This window comes from Gracilinanus agilis, chromosome 1 (genome assembly GCF_016433145.1).
Source record: "Gracilinanus agilis isolate LMUSP501 chromosome 1, AgileGrace, whole genome shotgun sequence".
NCBI classification, from domain to species: Eukaryota; Metazoa; Chordata; class Mammalia; order Didelphimorphia; family Didelphidae; genus Gracilinanus; species Gracilinanus agilis.
Window position 1 is genome coordinate 751757464 of NC_058130.1, and position 13961 is coordinate 751771424.

General features: G+C 35.7%; 1 protein-coding gene across 2 annotated transcripts; it reads right to left on the reverse strand.

The window, feature by feature from the left end:
- Positions 1 to 382: 382 nt before the first annotated feature.
- Positions 383 to 13303, reverse strand: GTF2H3 (general transcription factor IIH subunit 3). 2 transcript variants are annotated; one of them, XM_044658740.1, is made up of 11 exons: positions 13212 to 13303; positions 11454 to 11620; positions 9296 to 9358; positions 8213 to 8242; positions 8009 to 8037; positions 7852 to 7926; positions 7117 to 7170; positions 3666 to 3734; positions 2584 to 2719; positions 2437 to 2473; positions 383 to 2309 (listed from the first exon to the last, which is right to left on the reverse strand). In XM_044658740.1, the coding sequence occupies exons 1-11, from the start codon at positions 13286 to 13288 to the stop codon at positions 2240 to 2242; spliced, it is 807 nt and encodes a 268-aa protein (XP_044514675.1). In that variant the 5' UTR covers positions 13289 to 13303; the 3' UTR covers positions 383 to 2239. The 2 variants fall into 2 exon arrangements, with proteins under 2 accessions (XP_044514675.1, XP_044514676.1); XM_044658741.1 differs by lacking the exons at positions 7117 to 7170; positions 7852 to 7926.
- Positions 13304 to 13961: the final 658 nt, after the last annotated feature.

Consider the following 13961-nt stretch of genomic DNA (forward strand, 5'->3'; position numbering starts at 1 on the left):
CAATGATTTATTTTCAAGTTGGTCTGTAATTCTTTAATACTAATGACAGGATTTTTATGTACAATATTTGCATTTTGCAACTAAATTTCTTCAAATGAAATCTTTAATGATGTGAAATAAATCACATTATAGTTTTCAGACCTGGAGCCTAAGAGGTCCTGGGCTCAAATCTGACCTCAGCCACTTTCTAGTATGTGATGTTGGGCATGTGACCCCCATTGCCTAGCCCTTACTGCTCTTCTGCCTTGGAACCAATATATAGTATTGATTCTAAGATGTTAGAAAGGATTTAAAAAAACAAAACGAACCTTCATAGTTTTGAAATGTCTAAGATAAATACACATGAACAAAAGAAAATGTAAAATGAAGTCATTTGACCAAATTGAAAAAAGTGAATTATTTTATTGAAAAATTTCATATTAAAATTAACTATACAGTTGAAATAAAACGTAACCGGAATGAACAAACGAGAGTTTTTAAATGAGACAAGAGAAAAGAAAGTCCCGATTCAAGTGTTCTGAAATTCTTCTGATCCCTTTCAGGCACCAACTGTTTCACCAGACTCAAAAACAACGATCCCCGTTATACCCAAGTACACAGTAGGAGAATAACAGCAGCTCATATTTACATGCCACTTTACAGTTTTTACAAAACATTGTCCTCACAACAGCCCTGTGAGGTAGATAAATTTAAGAATTCCCATTTTACAGATGAGAACACTAAGGCTCAAATGAAATTACTTGTTCCTGGTCAAATAGTTAATATATGTCAGAAAAAGGATTTAAATTCAAGTTATAGATTCAAAGATTTAGAGCAGGAAAGAACGTAAAGGTTATGGCCAACTCCCTCCTTATGTTAAGGAAACTCAAAGCCAAGTAGCAGTCAGAATTTGAACCTAGGTCCTTTTACTCCAAATCTCAGACTCTTCTCAAGTCCTGTTCAGTGCCTGTTCCCACAAGATTTAACACTCAATTTAAAACAACCACATTTTAACACAACATAAATATCAAGGGTTTTTAAAACACTTCCCAAAATTATCACAAATACTTTTACTATAGTCTTTAATACAACCAGAAAAGTCTGTCTAAATTCCCTAAGCAAACATAACTTAACAGTCTAGTTTCTCTGGGAAACAATAAAAGTCTTATGTATCAGTAAGTAAAAATACTTGTCTCCATAATTTTCCTATTCCTTGATACTTCTTATATAACTGGGAAGACAAAAGAATTTTCAATAACTTCAGGCATTTATGAAAAAGCCATTTTTCTAGAACTAAATTAAATATTTTTTCTTTTGAATTTAAGAAAGATTGCAAAGGCAACATGAACACTCGCAGAGATTTTCTAATAATTCCTTAAACTGGTGAAAGAATCATGTTAAGGTAGAACTCATGTGACCGAGAGTGATTTCCCGTTCTCCCAGAAACCACATTTTAGTGCCTATATATTAGCATGTGTGTATTTGCCGTACTCAGCTCACTTTCCTAACTCATTTCAAAATAAAGGCCCAGTAATTACTCAGTGATTATTATTTGGGTAAAAATAGCTACACTTAGTAAAGGTTTTTTAAGTTTCAAGGTTAAGTACTAAATATTTACTAACGTCTGAGAGGGAGAATGAGTAACAAATTAATGAACTGAGAGGTTTTTTTACACTTTTATTGTAAAAGCAAAAAGTTGTCTTAAGTGAGAAAATCCATCTTGATTAAGGCCACAAGTGCTGGGAATGAATAAAAATGGGTTTCAATGGTCATGATTATGCTACAATAGCACCCATTCTGCATTCCACCAAGGAGAACCAAATTTAGACAAAACATTCACGTGATGATGTCTGTAATCAACACGACGGTTACTTTAATAAATGATTACTGAGGAAAGGATTATCCGCAGCACCTCTGCACATTGTAAACAGCTTAATACTTATTGAACTAAATTGAAAATAACAGTGTTTTTAAAATTTAGAAATTAGCTAAATGTTCTCCTGTCCTGAACACTTTATAGAAATAACTCCCTGTTATCACACTGGAACAGAACCTCCTCAACCAACTCTCTCCCCCCTGGGGACCCATGAGGAACTTATTCTTAAAACAGACTAGCTATATAAAATATAGTTATGTATGTACAGTTCTCATTTCTTTGAACAACCTCTTCAGTACAGAGTTAAAAAAATCTGTGTATGTCAGGAAAAACAGTTGGAGAAAAGAGGGTTAAATATTGGGGCTCTGGGGATCATTTTGGTCTCTAGGCAGAAGCTTTTAATTTCTTCTTCTTGGCTTTCAGAACAGGAGGCAGAGAAATCTTGAAGGCTGTCCTGAAATGATACAAGAAGGAAAACGTTTTTAATGAATTATATCTCTAATGTGTGTATCCCCCCCCACCCCCTGCCATGCATCCACATGCATGCATGTATATACACACACAACAACACAGGTACTTACTCGCACGTGGTACAAATAGGGCTGAAGTTGCAGAATACTGGAAATGAAAAGAACAGGAAGATTTCAGATGAGGAGAATGAGAAATCTGCACCGTCCCCCCGTCTCCCATCCCCCAATTATTTTTAAAGATTCTCTGTAGCAACATACTTGACAAACACACAGAGCAGACGTAACCAATTTCAATGAGATTTCTATGGCAGAAGCAAGCAGCTCTGTAGTCAACGTGAATTGGCGGTGGGAGGTTTAACTGAGACCTTTGGTCTTGATCAGGAAGAAATACCCACTGTTTGTAAAAAAGAAAAGAATTCTTATTCATACCAAGGAAGAATTTCCTAGGGGATGAAATGTGAATATCAAACATTCACCAGAGAAATAAATTACTTAAAGACACAATTCTTTATTTCCTTCAAGATATAGCTATGTTAGGGGGCAGCTGGGTAGCTCAGTGGAGTGAGAGTCAGGCCTAGAGACAGGAGGTCCTAGGTTCAAATCCGGCCTCAGCCACTTCCCAGCTGTGTGACCCTGGGCAAGTCATTTGACCCCCACTGCCCACCCTTACCACTCTTCCACCTATGAGACAATACACCGAAGTTAAGGGTCTTAAAAAAAAAAAAAGATATAGCTATGTTATTAACTTGGTCCTGCATTTAATTTGGTACTAAACTGGGTAAAACCTTTGTATTCTTCTTCTGTCGCTTGCTTGGGAAAAGGAAAATTGATAATAACACGTGAGTCAGAGTTTGTTTTAATAGCATTTTAGTCCCCCTCTTCCACCCAAGCCCTGGTCTGATGCCTTGCTGGTACCTTGAGGTAACACTTGGTTAAAGTTCCCACAGGTTGTCTACCAAGCTGGAAAGGCTTCAAGGACAGGCCAGGGCCCACATCCAAGGAGCTGATCTAACTCTGAAGAGGCAGGGCCCCAGAAGACTGGCCACCAGCAGCTGAGTTTTTTGACCACTGGTCACAGAGACCATCTGCTAAGGTGTGGAGGGACCATGACCATGAATCACTGAGGGAGTCCCCACAACAACAAAACCAAAGATCCCATGTAATGAGGATATTTTTGGCGCTCCAGTATAAAAATCATAATTTTAGTTCATTTATTGTGTTTTTGCAATATTCAGTTCCTGAGTATTTATAACAATGTCTGTAGCGTCTCGGAAAAATGTTTGTAATGGGTTTGGATGGGCACGGCTTATTTAAAAGATTCTTCAGAAGTTTTTTCTTACCAATAAATACTGCAGAAGAGATGGCATCTGGGGCACCTTCAAGTATATGCCCCCGGTAATGTCACAGGCCTGTAAATAAATACACACCATGGGCACAAATGATCATTACTGAACTTTTTCACAATGGTACAAATCTGAATAGTTATACCTACAGTCAAAGTCAAGGTGGATGTGAGTCTGCAAATTAAATGAGAATTATTTTTGATGACGGTAAGCTTCAGATACTTTTAATCACCAATTCTTGTTACTAAACAAGGTAATGAAAAATTGAGAAAACCAGCTAAAGTAGACTTCATACCAAAAGGCCTTTGTGCTTCTGAGACTAGAATCGAATGTTTTGAGACAAACCAAAAAATAAGGCAGTTAGGAGGCACGCTGGATAGAGAGCTGGGTTTAGAGTCAGGAAGACTTGAATTCAAAAGTAGCCTCAGACACTTACTAGCTATGTGACCCTGGGCAAGTCTCTTAACCCTATTTGCTGCCATTTCCACATCTGTCAAATGAGCTGGAGAAGGAAACCACTCCAGGATCTTTGCTGAGAAAACTTCAAATGGGTCATGAAGAGTCAGGCATAATTGAACACCAGAAGACCTAATCTATCAGGGCCCTGTGGTTTTCAGAAAAAGGTGTTGAAGGTAGGTTTAGGACAAAAAGGCTTTGGAAGACTTTCCCCCCTGTTCCCTTGGAATACTGCCTTCAAGATCACAGCAGTGGGAAAAAAGATGAAATGTTCTAACTTCTAGTCTTAGAAAGGGTCACATGTGTGAAATGGATCAGAGATAGGACTTAAACCCATGACTTTGCAATTCCAAAGCTGCCTTTCTATCCGGTACATAGTAGTACCTATACAAAAAGTCTTGATTTCCTGAAAAATCATGCCTGTCATTCTGAGAACCCAGATAAAACAATGAACATGATTGCTGTGGTCTCTCCCTTTATAAATTTGAAATATTTGTAAATTGTAAAATTTCTAAAAAACCAAAAAACTGAAATTTTTTTGGGCCAAACACTGATATTAGGCAATCTTTTCTTTCATTGTTACTGAATTGCTCCAAAAGATCAGTTCCCACTTTCTTTTTTTTAAAGATATTTTATTTTCCCAATTGCATGTAATAACAATTTTCAATATATACTTTATGAAATTGTAAGATCCAAATTGTTTTCTTCTCTCCCTTTCCTCCCCACTCCAAGAGATGGTAAGCAAATTGATCTGGGTTATACATGTATTATCATGCAAAACATACTTCCATATCGGTCATTTTAAGACAATACTCATATAAAACCAAAACCCCAAAATAAAAAAAAAAAACTAAAGTGAAAAATTATATGCCTTGATCTGTATTCTGACTCCAACAGTGCTTTCTCTAGATGTGGATAGCATTCTTTGTCATGATTGTCTTGGAGCATTGTATTGCTGAGGGTAAGTCTTTCATATGATCATTCTACAATATTGCTGTTATTGTGTACAATGTTCTCCTGGTTCTGCTTATTTCACTCTGCATCAGTTCCCACAGATCTTTCCAGCTTTTTCTGAAATCATCCTGCTTATCATTTCTTATCATATAATAGTATTCCATCACTAACATGTACCACAATTTGTTCAGCCATTTCCCAGGCATCCTTTCAATTTCCAGTTCTTTGCCACCACAAAAAGAGCTGCTATAAATAATTTTGTACAAATGGGTCCTTTCTCTCTTTTTTTTTTTCCAAATCTCTTTGGCATACAGACCTACTGGTGGTATTACAGAATCAAATGGTACGCAAAATTTTATAGCCCTTTGGATATAATTTCAAATTGCTCTCCAGAATGGCTGGATAGGTTCACAACTCCACTAATAATGCATTGGGTGTCCCAATTTTGCCATATCCCCTTCAACATTTACCACTTTCTTTTACTGTCATATTGGCCAATCTGATAGGTACGGGGTTGTACCTCAGAGTTGTTTAAATTTGCATTTCTCTAATCAAGAGTGATTTAGAACATTTTTTAATTTGATTAATGATAGCTTTGATTTCTTCACCTGAAAACTGCTTGTTTATATCCTTTGACCATTTGTCAATTGGGGAATGATTTGTATTCTTATACATTTGACTCAGTTCTCTATATATGTGAGAAATGAGGCCTTTATCAGAGAAATCTGCTATAAAAATTTTTTCCCAGGTTGTTGTTTCTCTTCTAATCTTGGTTATATTGGTTTTGTTTATACAAATATTTTAATAAAAACTATTTTACATTTTATAATGTTCTCTATCTCTTCCCTTCTCCATATATCAGTGAGGCAAGCTATTCTATGTTCCTCTAATTTACTTATGGTATCACCCTTTATTTCTAAATCATATACACATTTTGATCTTATCTTGGTATAGGGTATGAGATACTGGTCTATACCTAGTTTCTGCCACACTGTTTTCTAGTTTTCCCAGAAGTTTTTCCCAGAAGTTTTCCCAGAAGTCAAAGAGTGAGTTCTTATCCCAACAGCTGGGGTCTTTTTTTTTTTCAAACACTAGATTGCTTAGGTCATTTACCCTTATATATTGTGTATCTAATCTATTCCACTGATCCACCATTCTATTTCTTAGTCAGTTCTAGACTGTTTTGATGATTACTGCTTTCTAGTACAGTTGGAAATCTGGTATTGGTAGGCCATCCAAATTTTTCTATTCCTTCTGAAGCCCATGACTCCACCATGATCCACAGATGGCTTTGCCTTCTACTTTTCTCTGTTCCACTGTGGGTCCTTTATAAACATAAGCTAACACTGTTACTAGGAATCAAGACCACCCAAACATTAACTTGACTAATTCTTCTCCTTTCCACCTCACAACTGCTTTGCCTTTGTTGAGATCCATTTATCTTTCCACCCTTCTCTCATATAACACCCCAATAAACCTTCCCAAACCAAATCACTCATTATCTCCAAAACTAATCCTGGCAAATGCCAGCTTTCATGTCTCTGATCACAACATCCTCTAGAATACCTTAACCACCTCCCTCCATCGGTTGATAGAAGAATCTATTTTCAAGACCAGCTCCTTTAGTAATTCTTTCCTCTTCTGAATTTTATGATATATTGTATATCTCTCATGCATTTGTCATACTCTAATTTTTACTAGTGATGTGTTTACAAGTTTTTTCTATTCCCTGAGGGTAGGTGCTCTCTTTTCAAAAAATCTCTCACCGGTCCTAGGTTCAAATCCGGCCTCAGATACTTCCCAGCTGTGTGACCCTGGGCAAGTCACTTGACCCCCATTGCCCACCCTTACCACTCTTCCACTTAGGAGCCAATACACAGAAGTTAAGGGTTAAAAAAAAAACTAAACTAAAACTAAAAAAAAAAATCTCTCACCATGTGAGGAGGTTTTGCATATATTAATGCAATCAATAGTCATTTTTAAAAATTTTAAAAATTTTAAAAATTTTTTAATTTTTAAATTTTTTAAAAAAGCATACCTGTTGGAGGAGCCCTGAATCTGTATCTAGGACACAAGCATCAATCACGATATTCTGAAAGCAAAAATTTTAAATTATATAAGATTGGAGGTAAAACTATCAAAGCACCTACGACATCATTAAAACTAAAAATATGCAGTAAAAAGGAAATTCATAGAGTAAGAAAATACAGTTTTAGACACTGAAAAGAAAAGGAAAAATCTTGTTTAAACTTTTTGTGGAAGGGCTGATTTTATCTTTAAAACTCCTTCCACTACTCCAATGATCCATGACTGGAATGTAACAATTCTTTTCAAAATGAAAAGTTTAATCTTAAAATTATCTCTATTGGGGGGCAGGTAGGTGGCTTAGTGAATATGGTGCCGGGACTGGGTCTGGGAAATCCTGGGTTCAAATCTAGCTTCAGACACTTCCCAGCTATGTGACCCTGGACAAGTCACTTAACCCCCGTTGCCTAACCCTTTCTCTTCTGCCTTAGAACCAATATTTGATACTTTATTCAATTCTAAGATAAAAGGTATGGGTTTAAAAAAAAGTTAAGTTTGATGAGGATGTTGAGTAATCCCATTCTACAACTGGAGAAAATGGGATAAATAAACTAACCTGTCCAACAAGTATCTAGAAAGGTAAGTTCTATAATTCCTAAGCCTAACTCTTGAAGAAGGCAGCCCAATTAAAGGAAGGCACTCATTCTTTCATAATGACACGACACACTCTCTAATGAAAAACACAGACCTGTTTCTGTGCTGCAAAGATAACATTCATGAAGTTCATATATTGTAACGCACTGTCTTCTGCAGCCTTAATGACCTAAAAAAAAAAAGTCAATCCCCATTACAATTTCATATGTTTAAAATTAAACAGAAGTACAATTACCTATGGAAATTCTTACCAATATTCTTGATTTCATTTCTTGGTTATCTACAAAGATAAGCAACAAAAACTAATTTAACTCTAGTTTAGTCTTATAAAAATACTCCATTTCCCAGCCCACACTCATTTCTAACCAGCCCATTCTTCCATCATGGAAATGAAACAAAATTGGCAGTAAAATAAATGGCATCATATTCACTATTAGAAAAACAAAGGCTCATACCTTTTACTTCCTTGCCCATTCTGTGAATATCTTAATTTTTCAAAATTAAGGAATAAAAAAAAAAGCTCATTTAACTGCACAATAATTCAAAGCACACATTTCTAGAAACATCCAAAACTCACTTAAACATGCCCAACACACACTGCTTGACGAAAATGCTTTAATTTTTAGTTTCTTGCCCCCAAATCCCAAGTGTTTGGCAGTCTCTTAAAGTCAAACTAACAACTTTTGCGTAATCACTCAGGATCTGTAATACTACCAAATATTTCCTCTCTCCCCAAAAAGGAAAATATTTCTCAACTTAACTAGAATTATCCCCAAAGGTCCTAAATTTCTGAATTCTGGATCCTCAAAGGAAAACGTCAGAAAGTACTCTTTTTGAGCAATAGCACAGCACAGGGTAGTCTGATGGTAAACACTGAATAAATGATTATTGATTAAAATGCTTTTTGCAAGTTTCAAATGAGACTATTATATATCCTGAAGTCCACCAATAAGATCTTTTAAACTAAAACACATTCAGAGAGAGAGAGGCGTCTTCGGTTCAAATCAGGACTCAGATACTTCCTGGCTATATGACCTTGGTCAAGTCACTTAACCCCCAATGCCTGGTCCCTTCCACTCTTCTGCCTAGAAACCCATTCTAAGATGGAAGATAAGGATTTAAAACAAAACAAAGCACAACACACACATACATTTAGATTCTAAGGAGGCCATGACCTAGGAATACTGTAAGTTTAACTAAAAGAATAAGGATTAGGAAAGAATTTTGAAGAGAAATGAATTCTGAACCACAAGGAAATTGGGTAAGATAGAAAGTTTCCATATTTTTTCATGACCCAAATCTTTAATTTTCCTTATTATTCACTTAGAATTTTTGAGCATCCTAAGACTATTGCATGGATATATATTCAGATATGAACACGAAAACATTCCAAGGCCAAACAAATAATTTAATTACCCACTACTTAGGGATAGATTCATGCCACTATTATTATAGATATCCAAGGTCCTCTAAAACTTATACAATTTAAAATATTTTTAATCACAGAAAAAATCAAAAGTTCCAACAGTAAAGGATACAACAAAGTGCTTTTGCAAGAGATCCTGCCAATAATGTTTCTGTATGCTGTCCTTCCATGTCACCTGCAAATATTCATTTTTATAAAAAGTCATCTTTTCTGTCCTTTCCCAAGTTTAAATATGTAATCTCTGTACTGCCTACTTAATTTTGAAACCAAGCATTCTTCTCCACAGACAAAATTCAACAATTAAAATTTGAATCTTTTTGAGATAAATTACACTTGTAAAAAGAGAAAATAAAGATGTTTTTAAATTTTAAAATATAATTTTAAAACTTAATGTAATAGGATAAAAACCAATTTCTTCTTTATCCCAATTTAGTTCCCTCTGAAATAAAATATCCCTGTAAGGTATTCTGTGTGAGTTTGTCCATCTATATCTTTATTACTCATAGTTATTTGTGTATCATCTCCCCAGTGAGAGTGTGAGCTCCTTTATGGAAGGCACTGTTTTTGTCCAATGTATACCAAGCACCTTTTTAACAAAATGTCTCACACACAGTAGGTGATCAACAAACTGCTTCCTGACTTGCTTCCCAACGGGAGGAGAAAAAGTCAAAAAAGGACCAAATGAGCAAAAAATCCAATCATTTTCCAATAGCTTTTGGACAATCTCAAAGAAATTCATTGGCTTTTTCCTCCTTTTTCTTTTAAAGTTGCTGCCTTCTGTTTTTACATCATAATCGCTTCTGAATATCCCTTTAACCCCCTGCACCTTGGTCTACTATGTTAGCCCTTAGAACAAAGATATTAAAATTTTAAAAGGCTCTTAACAACATAAGGACATTTCTTCTTCAGCACTCACAGCACTGAGCAAATTTTTTTTTTCTTGATTACAGGCTGACAAAATTCTATAAGGAATTAGAGGGACACCCGACAAACATCTAGTAAAGCGGAATTCATAGTGGGTCAATCTGACTTCTGCAGGATCAGGCTGTTGTTATAGATTAAACCCTTTTCTTTTTGGTAAGGTTGGCATATTGGTAGGACAGTGAAGGCTGTAGCTACAGTTACCCCCATTTTGCTAATTTGTGAAAAAGATGGAGATGTGAGATCAAGAATGGTTTATCTGGATGGCTAGAACCAGAGTCACCACTAATAATTTGATATCAACTTGGAAGATCTCCAGTGGAGTGCCCAAGGAATCTGTGTAGAGCCCTGTGGTGGTTAGCTTTTTTTTTTTTTTAAACCCTTACCTTCTGCCTTAGAATCAATAATGTGTATTGGTTCCAAGGCAAAAGAGCAATAAGGGCTAGGCAATAGGGGGGTAAGTGACTTGCTCAGGGTCAGACAGTTAAGATGTGTCTGGGGCTAGATTTGAATCCAGGATCTCCTATATCCAGGTCTCATTCTCTTTCTACTGAGTCACCTCATCCAGCCCCAGCCCCATTACCATATTTTATGACTAAGAGGAAGGGCTAATTGGCCTTATCATCCTACTTACAAATGGCACAAAGATGGGAAGGACAACTAACATATTAAATTAAACAAGAAGGATTTAAAAAGGTTTTGACAGTCTAAATCCTTGGGGAGGATCTAAAAAGACAAAAGTTGAGAGAGAAACTAAAAACCTTACACCAAATTCAATAACTGCAATAATAACTACTGAACTCTCACTAGCATAGCGTTCAGTTTGGTCTAGATGAGCTCAATGGTTTGTTCCAAAGTTGTGAGTCTGTGAGAGACTGTTCTGGGGTGTTTTTCACTTTTCTGAGTCTACATCTGATCTCTGTAACGAGATTATAAACTCCCTCAAGCCAGGGACTATCTTAGTCAGCTTGGTATTTCTCAGAGCACAGGGCTTTTGTACACAGGAGTCATTTAATACATAGCCTTGATAAATTCTAGTAAATAGGTCTTTGGAAACCGCTTTAATCAACATGAATTTAGGCAGAAACTAAAGTGTGAACACTAGGACGTTGCTGTCTTATACTATTACATCCCGTCTTTCTTTTAAGTTTCTTAATCTTGGCCAAAGGGTCAAGCAAACACAAAGGTGCTTAATAAAAAAGTTTTAAGAAGAGTGATTTCTAAGAAAACAAAGTAGAAAATACTAAGGAATTCAAGAGGTAATTAATCCACTGAAAGTTTCCGCTCTCTAAGTCTTTTAAATAATACTCTCCTCAAAAGAAAAAAAAAAGACTTAAAATTCCCCTTACTTTTGGTCATGAGATCTTTAATCTCTTCAGTAATTGCTTCATTTGCTGCAGTTAACAACTCATATTTTCCATCCTTACTGCCTGAAGGATTATATTCAGTGGAGCTGTTGCCAGGGTCACCAAATATATCTCCAAATTTCCAGTTCTTTCCAGGATACAAGAAGCGACTTGAAAAGGAAAGGGAAAAAAAATAATTAAATGTATGAAATAAAGCCTTCCATTTTAAATTCCATGGCAAAAGCCAAGACATTTTGAATGAAAAGGAATGCAAATTACAAAATATCATTTCATTAAAGAAAATGAATAGAACTAAGAGAATCTGATTCTTTTAGAGGAACAACAGTACAGGCAGCCTTTTTTTCTACTCCTAAAATTTAGCAGTGATCTATTTTGCTGGAAAGTGGGGCTCAGACTGAAGATTCTATTAGCTGAGGGGACTCCCAGTGATGCGATTCTCTCCACTAACACAAATCACCAATCAGTCTACAACTTATGTTTTTAGAGAATTGCCCGGGGCACTAGAGGTTAAGTAATTTGCCCAGGGTTCCACAGGTAGGCTAGGTCAAGAGGGAGTACCAGGAGCTAGAAGGCTGGGTCTCTAGCCCACTCAGCCACAAGGCTGTTTCTCTATAATTCCTTATCAGTCACATTCTTTCTACCTTCTCACCTTTCAGGCTTCATACTTTAACCTACAGCAAAGCACTCAAGAACTAACTTTTCCTAAGGATTTTAGTGGCAGTCAAAGAACAGTCTCTGAACCACTGAAGAGTGCTATAACTGCTCTCTTGATGAGGATAATGATGGTGACTATCACTTCTTTTGCTCATGAAGGTTTGCAGAACATTTTCCTTACAATGGCCTCACCATATACAATTTTTAAGCCCTTACCTTCTGTCTTAGAACTGACATCAGTTCAAAGGTGTGGATTTTAAAATTAATATTCAGTATCTCCAAAGTATATATATTTATAGAGATTTATTAATATTTAACTAGAGAGCAAGAGAACACAGGGAACGTTCCTCACTCACTTCACAGGGAAGAGAGAGCTAGAGGGGTATTACCCAAAACTTATATACAATCATGCAAAAGACACAGGTAAAGAGAAAGGAAAAGGAATTGTGGGTAATACAGAAAGGAAGTTTGGGTAATGTAGTTTTAGGGATTCAAGATTTTCCAACTATACAAAGGCAAAAGAGTGGTAAAGACTATGTAACTGAGGTTAAATGACTTGCCCAGGGTCACACAGCTAAAAAGTGTAATTCATACAGGTTTTTCGTTTGTTTTTTTTTTAAACCCTTACCTTCCAACTTAGAATCAATACTGTGTGCTGGTTTCAAGGAAGAAGAGTGGTAAGACTAAATAAACTGGGTTAAGCAACTTGCCATGGGTTACACAGCTAGGAAGTATCTCTGGGGCCAGATTTAAACCCAGGACCTCCTAACTCCAGGCCTCTACTGTGCTACCTAGCTGCCCCACCATATAAATTTAACAAAATAAACAAATAAATAAATAAATAATAGGCTGGGAAACAAAAATTGCTCTATTGGGGTACTATTTTAATTAGCTGATATCAACTAATGAGATTTTACTACACAATAAGACAGATAATATACTTTCTTTCCTATTAATGGTGTGGATATTATTCACTGATGGGGGCACTTTTGTATGCACCAAGTAGCAGCAAAAAGACATTTGTTTAGAAAGTACATCAGCCTCAAAAATGTTCAGAAACATTACAGTATTAAAAATAAGCCATACCTTTCTTGAATATGGCTTGCTATCACAGCAAGTTTGTTGGAACGATTCATAAATAAGTGAGAATTTCCCATCACCATTACAGCATCTATGCATTTTGATAACGTGAACTGTTAAAAAGGAAGAAATTAGGAAAGATGACAAATCTAAATCCAGTATAATTATAATAAACATTACAAAATACAAATACGATATCATAAAAGCAAGTAAAATAATAAAACAGCATAATTTAAACAAATTCAATCTAAAATATACAATTAAATAACCAAGGAACATGTTTAATATTTGTCCAGAAGGGGTTTTGTGGTACATAAGTTTTTTACAATAGTCTCATGTAAATTCCCGAAAATAATATATGGAATATATGTGTAGGTATATATGTATATAAATTGCCTAATATGTGATTATTTCTACCCATTACACAGTCTAAACACTAGATTCCAAAAAAGTATACAGCACCACATTTAGAAAACAGATACAGCATATCTTGCATGTTCATAGTTTAAGTTACCAGTAACTTAAACTAACTAACTAACTAACTAACTAACTCTACACACACACACACACACACACACACACACACTCTCACTCTATGGCCTTGTTAATTGCTAATTAAGGATATGACATTCACAACTTGAATTCTATAACTCTTCCCACAAATAAATTCCAAAGAGTACAAACATCCACTTGTTATTCAATTAAGTGACCTTTCAAGAGACAAAAATCCCTATCTTATTACAAAATAGCAACTCA

Bases quoted from the DNA above. Each gene is read 5' to 3' on its own strand.
- GTF2H3 (XM_044658740.1), bottom strand. From the start codon at position 13,288: ATGGTGATGGGAAATTCTCACTTATTTATGAATCGTTCCAACAAACTT. The intron at 7,927-8,008 runs GTAAGAATTTCC...TTTTTTTTTTAG, and splicing joins AAATGAAATCAAGAATATTG to GTCATTAAGGCTGCAGAAGA. The intron at 2,310-2,436 runs GTAAGTACCTGT...GTATCATTTCAG, and splicing joins CCTATTTGTACCACGTGCGA to GACAGCCTTCAAGATTTCTC.